This window comes from Alligator sinensis, unplaced genomic scaffold, assembly GCF_000455745.1.
Source record: "Alligator sinensis unplaced genomic scaffold, ASM45574v1 scaffold1118_2, whole genome shotgun sequence".
Taxonomy (NCBI): domain Eukaryota; kingdom Metazoa; phylum Chordata; order Crocodylia; family Alligatoridae; genus Alligator; species Alligator sinensis.
In genome coordinates, this window is record NW_005843184.1 from 266,770 (window position 1) to 272,873 (window position 6,104).

Below are 6,104 nucleotides of genomic sequence, written 5' to 3' on the forward strand. Positions count from 1 at the left end.
ACCCGGGCTCACCCGCTGCTGCCGCCGCTGCCGCAGGTTGTTCCCTGTCGTCGCTTCCAAGGGGAACCTCCCACAATGTCCGGGGGCCTGGACGTGCTGCAGATGAAGGAGGAGGACGTGCTCAAGTTTCTGGCGGCTGGCACGCATCTGGGCGGCACCAACCTCGACTTCCAGATGGAGCAGTACATCTACAAGCGCAAGAGCGATGGCAAGTACGCAGCTCCTTGTTGTGGGTGGGGGGTCGTCTCTGAGCAGCCTCTGGAGGAAGTGGAGTCTGGGCAGCCTCTGGGGGGGCCCTCAGGGCTGAGTGGGAGCCTGGCAGGCACTGAAAGAGACAGCCAACATCACGGTTTCTATTTGTGTGTTGTCAGCAAAATTGAACTAAATAGATGAGACCCCAGTCCTTTGCCTGCAGCCCCCAAGGCAGCTGTGTCCCTGCTGCAGCTTGTCCTGTGCACCCTGGTTGTGTAGGGACTGCTGCTCTATATCCACCCCGTCACCCCCAGTGGTTCTTGAGTATTGCCAGTGCATGATTAATGTAAAAATCATAACTTTTACACGTGCAACTCCCCCATATACATATAACTAAGTTTTTTTCACATTCCCAAAGCTTAGGCTTTTAAGAAGCCCATCAAAATCATGAGAGTTGGCAGCACTTGTTCTTTGTAGGTCAGAAGGGCACCGCACTTTAACAAGGATGTGGACAAGCTTGATAGCATCCAAAGAGGAGCCACGTGTATGATCAGATTTTTTCCTTGTATGGCTTGCTATGTAAGACTGAGGGATCTGGGACTCTTCAGCCTGAGGAAAAGAAGGCTGAGGGGGAACCTGGTAGCAGCTTACCACTACACTTGGAGTACATCAAGGGCTCAGCGAGCAACTGTTCACCAGGGCATCCAAGGGGAAAACCAGGCGTAATGGCCACAAACTCCTGGAAGATCGATTCAGGCTCAACATTAGGAAAAACTTCTTCCCAGTCGGTGTCCAGACTGTGGAATAAGCTCCCTCCAGAGGTGGTGCAATCACCTACCCTGGAAATCTTCAAGAGGAGACTGGACAGTCACCTTGTTGGGGTCACCTGACCCCCAGTTATCTTTCCTGTTTGGTGCAGAGGGCTGGATCCAGTGATCTTCCGAGGTCCCTTGTTGTGGTGCTTTAAGAAGGCAGAATCTTATACTTTATTTTTTTCACAAGTGGGCACCAGCTTGTTGAAATGCTCAGATTTTTGGTTCCCCCAAAGGTGCCAGCACCAATCAAATGCAGAGGCCTGGAGTTGGATGCTCTTAGTGTCTGGTCATTATTGACCATTGGGCTTGAAGTGCAGGGGTGAGGACAGCTGCTGCTCTGCTGAACACTTGGCTGCGGGTGGGAAGTACTACAGGAAAACCGCATGCCAGCATGTTTGTTAGCACTGGGAGAGGCTTCCTCATTCTCCTCTGACTGGGGTGTAATAGTTGCAAACTTACATTTGCGCAGGGTCTGGCTCCATTTAGAACAGTCTTGGTTATTTACCAATTCTTATGTCAATCATAGGTATCTACATTATCAATCTGAAGAGGACCTGGGAAAAGCTCTTGCTGGCAGCTCGTGCCATTGTTGCCATTGAAAACCCAGCTGATGTGAGCGTCATCTCTTCCAGAAATACTGGACAGGTATGGAGCCTACTTGGAGCACCTGGGGTCTCTGCAGTGTTGGGTATGCTGATCACAGGTTATTTGCAGAGATCACCCCAAATCTGACGCTGCCACAGGATTCATTTTTTTTTCGCATTGGTGATGAAATAGGCATTTATAAGAATTCTTTGAGTCCTACGAGTAAGTTTCAGGGAGAGAGAGAGGCCTTTGTTCTGGAGGTTGAAGTTGAATGATACCTGATCTGCTATCCTTTGTGTTCCTTAAGGCCAACATCACCTTGGATATGAGATCACTATGGCATGAAATAGGCAGAAATAAAGGCATCTAAGATTAATAGACAAATCTTAGATAACTACACATGTCAGCATGATGTATAGTATACTGGAGCATAACTTACTGGAATGGGGATGAAAAGAGCAATACAGCTGTGCATGTGAAGATACTGCACTGTATTGAGTTACCCTGCCCGATGCAAGCAAGCTCTTTGCTTTACTGCCACCTCGTGGTATACCTTAACAGCAACATCTACAGCAGCTCTCAGCTAGATTGCATCACTGTGTAATTTGTATGCATGTTAAAAAAAGATGCAAGCAATGCTGGTATAAACCACGTAGTTCCAGACTTTTGAGTAAATATATGATGTAATAATGCCCTTGGTGCGTGTGGCGGGTTCTTTTTTTAAATTTGTTTTTGCATGTGTGGTTTTGTTTCTTGGAATCTGGGTTGGGGAATTGGCTCTTGCTTTGTACATGTCTTTAAGTCCCTAACATAATGGCTGCTGCTTCCCCCAAGACAGCCCTCTTGGGAGTCTACTGGACATTAACTAAAGTTATGGATGGATGACATGTCCTCTCTCACTTCCTGAATTGCTTTCAACTTTTCATGAAAGTACATGAAGCAAGATTACAAAGTACATTTACTGTCACTTGTTTCATGAATGAGTTAAGACAATTGATACATGAGGGATTTTATCATTCAAATTAAAGCCAGCTTGTGGTCACTGTTAAATCTTGTGTTTGTCCATATATACTCTTTGGTGATTGAAGAGGTGCCAAGAAGTGGCTTGAAGCTATAGTGATATGACAGATCTTTTATGGTTTAAAAGTGTACGGGGTAGAGAGTAATGTTATGTATCGATTAATTAGGCATTTAACATGCACACTGTTAAAGCTTGGAGCTGAGGTCAGTTTCTGACCAATGAACTCCCAAGTGTCGGAAGTGTGCTAAAGTGAAAGCCATGGCAGGATTTTCGCTAACACCAGGAGAGGTTTCCTCTGTGACTGGAGTTTGATAGTGATCACTGCCACAAACCAAACTGCTCAAGCCATGATTGCCTGAGATAAACAAGGTATTAATTTGAAGCATGTTTAACTTCTGACAGTAAGTATACTGTGCTCTTTTTAAAATGTCCCTAAGAAATGTACAGCAGAACTAGGGTAAAAACCTTTGTATCTGGGTTAAACAAAAAAAAATCCCTTATTTAATCCTCACACTGTCTCCTCCATAGCGGGCTGTACTGAAGTTTGCTGCTGCTACTGGAGCTACACCTATTGCTGGCCGTTTCACCCCTGGGACCTTCACAAACCAGATCCAGGCTGCTTTCCGTGAGCCACGCCTTTTGGTGGTTACTGATCCTCGGGCTGATCATCAGCCACTGACTGAGGCATCTTATGTCAACATCCCCACGATTGCTTTGTGCAACACAGACTCCCCACTGCGCTATGTGGATATTGCCATCCCATGCAACAACAAGGTGAGCACTTGGCTTCTGTATTCAGCACCTATTCTGTAAAACAGTCTATAGTATGGAAAAGTGCTGAAAGGAGTTGGGTATCACCAATTTATCTAATTGTGTGTTATGAGGTTCACTTGCACACTGTTAGAGCTCAGAGCTGAAGCCAGTTTCTGGCTAATGAACTCTTGAGTGTAGGATGTGTGCTATAGCAACTGGACAGGTCTTTTCGCTAACACCACAAGGACCTTTTTTGGTCCAATGAGTGGAGTTTGATGGTGATTCTTGTCACAGCAGAAAACAAGACACTTGAAGGGTTAAAAGTTGAATCATACTGCTAATGAAGAATTTTGTGGGGGGGAAAGCATCTGCATTCACCTGTCCGGACGCATTGCAAAGGTGAGAGCTTAGCGGCTGAAAAGGAGAAAATGCAAACATCATCCTATTCTCTATAAATGGTTCCCAGATATTATGCTACAAAAGATGAAAGGATTAATTGCATGTTTACCTTGGTTACCTAATGAATCTTTTTACCTTAAATATCAAGGTGTATGGGAAGGGTGTATATATAGCATGACCTGTGCAACCAGATACTTCATACTGTCTTGCACTCTGGGGAAGTACACTTGGGGAAGGGTTTCAGAGAAGATACCAGCTGGCTTGAAAAGCCCATATTGTTTGTGGTAGTAAAAGATGCTTGGATTGGGTAGCATATCTTCGGCTCAACCTTGTAGAGATACAAGATGCATGTGCTACTTGGAATGGAAGGGTAGATGTTACTTGGCTTTTATGTTGCAGGGGGCTCATTCTGTGGGTCTGATGTGGTGGATGCTGGCCCGTGAGGTTCTGCGTATGCGTGGCACTATCTCTCGTGAACACCCATGGGAAGTCATGCCTGATCTGTACTTCTACAGGGATCCTGAGGAGGTAGGAACTCATGAATTGGTTGGTGTGGTGTATCCTTATGTAAACAGGAGTAGTTGTTTCGAGTCACTTCAGATGAGTTGACATTTATATGTATCCACCGTTGTATATGGTAGACCAGAAGGTTAAATCAGATCTGTTTTTGCTATGCAGTATCTTATTTGTATAGCTTCACTTCAGCTTTTAGGTTTAAGTTGCCTTTAGTTGGAGGTCTCTTATTGCAGACTATGTGATATAGAAAGAGCGGCTCCTTCTGTCCCAGAGATTCACACTCTTCTCTCTCTTAGATTGAAAAAGAGGAACAGGCTGCAGCAGAAAAGGCAGTTACTAAGGAGGAGTTCCAGACTGAATGGACAGCCCCAGCACCTGAATTCACTGCTCCTCCTCAGCCTGAGGTTGCGGATTGGTCTGAGGGGGTGCAGGTCCCGTCTGTGCCAATCCAGCAGTTCCCGACTGGTGAGTTCTGAGAATTATTTAAAAACTGGGTGAAAGTTCAACTGTTGGAAAAACAATCATTTGAAGGGCAGTGTGCTTTATATGTCTTAACTTGAGTAATGGGGCAACTTGAATGTTTGCAGAAAATTCCATATTTTATGGCTAAAAGTCAGGAATGATGTCCTTTATTTGGGTACATGGTACAATGAGTTTTGTATAGCTAATTTTGAGGAAGCACCTAAACTTTGTTTTAGTTCAGCTTTAAGTTGGAGCCCCAGAAAAATATTGTGTTGGTTTTAAGGCTATTCTTGCCCCTCTAAATATGTATACAAGAGTACAGGGGTACAATTATTGAACTACCTTATGGTTATCTCCTTCATTTCAGAAGATTGGAGTGCCCAGCCTGCCACTGAAGACTGGTCTGCAGCTCCTACTGCTCAAGCCACTGAGTGGGTAGGGACTACAACTGAGTGGTCCTAATCAGATGACAAATGCAGTAAAAGAAATTAAATGGCTGTTTCCTAGACACTGTTTCTAGTCCTCCTTTCTGGTAGAGCATGAAATGGGGCATATGTCAAAACTGGGTAAGAGTATACCTAACAAGCAAGCAACAGCTTGACGCTCTGTAAAGTTTCTTCTGTTCTTGAAAGTAACTAGTTTTAAAAAGCACTATCCTTAAAAAGAAATGCTGGCACACCAACTATCTTGGATCTACCTTCTGTTCAAGCAGCTGCTCCCTTTCATTTATCCTCTGTTGCCTTACTCCAAGGAAAGGAATTTTCTATGAAAGTTGTGTTAGTTGGTAGGCTGAATGATGGACTTCTTGCAGTATTGGCTTGCCAGCAGATCCCCTTTGTGAGTTGTTCAGAAAAATAAGTCTATAAGAAGTTTAAATCCCATGAAGATGCTGTGGTATTACAGCAGAGAACCACTGCTTTACATAGGACAACCCCAACCATCAATACCAAACGTAGCCTGTGGCCCATGTATCATAAGTAGCAGGAGGTAGTCTCATTGTATGGGCTGTAACAGATGGAGTATGGGGGAGATAGCACAGTGGCAGATACAGTAGGGGACAGAAAGTAAAGCAGCAGAAAGGGAAGGTGGTCCTCCAAGAGCATACCAAGCCTATTTGTGGTGCACCAGCTTAAAAGGGTGGCCTTTACAAGTAAGCTACTATAACAGGAACCAGCAACCTCAAATTCAGCTGCAGGTGTGAATTCCCTAGAACTATGAGCATGAAAATGAGCTTGGAGAAACCCTCAGCTGGAATTACTGACACTAGCTGTGAGATCCCCTTGCACAGGAGTAAAAGGAGCACAGGAGCCTTGCCCCACATCCTTCCTCCAAGCAGTGGGATACAAGTACATATGTGCTCT

General features: G+C 44.8%; 1 protein-coding gene and 2 non-coding genes across 4 annotated transcripts; all 3 read left to right on the forward strand.

The window, feature by feature from the left end:
• The first annotated feature begins 10 nt into the window (after positions 1 to 10).
• On the forward strand, positions 11 to 5,251 carry RPSA (ribosomal protein SA). 2 transcript variants are annotated; one of them, XM_025194363.1, is made up of 6 exons: positions 11 to 208; positions 1,534 to 1,652; positions 3,142 to 3,387; positions 4,165 to 4,293; positions 4,578 to 4,746; positions 5,114 to 5,251. In XM_025194363.1, the coding sequence occupies exons 1-6, from the start codon at positions 76 to 78 to the stop codon at positions 5,203 to 5,205; spliced, it is 888 nt and encodes a 295-aa protein (XP_025050148.1). In that variant the 5' UTR covers positions 11 to 75; the 3' UTR covers positions 5,206 to 5,251. The 2 variants fall into 2 exon arrangements, with proteins under 2 accessions (XP_025050148.1, XP_006037937.1); XM_006037875.3 differs by having other exon boundaries at positions 12 to 208; positions 5,111 to 5,251.
• Positions 2,788 to 2,945, forward strand: LOC112548469. The gene has a single exon (XR_003092200.1). It is a non-coding gene; the product is annotated as a small nucleolar RNA SNORA62/SNORA6 family (small nucleolar RNA).
• Positions 3,503 to 3,662, forward strand: LOC112548470. The gene has a single exon (XR_003092201.1). It is a non-coding gene; the product is annotated as a small nucleolar RNA SNORA62/SNORA6 family (small nucleolar RNA).
• Positions 5,252 to 6,104: the final 853 nt, after the last annotated feature.

Bases quoted from the DNA above. Each gene is read 5' to 3' on its own strand.
- RPSA (XM_006037875.3), top strand. From the start codon at position 76: ATGTCCGGGGGCCTGGACGTGCTGCAGATGAAGGAGGAGGACGTGCTC. The intron at 1,653-3,141 runs GTATGGAGCCTA...TCTCCTCCATAG, and splicing joins CTTCCAGAAATACTGGACAG to CGGGCTGTACTGAAGTTTGC. The intron at 4,747-5,110 runs GTGAGTTCTGAG...CCTTCATTTCAG, and splicing joins AATCCAGCAGTTCCCGACTG to AAGATTGGAGTGCCCAGCCT.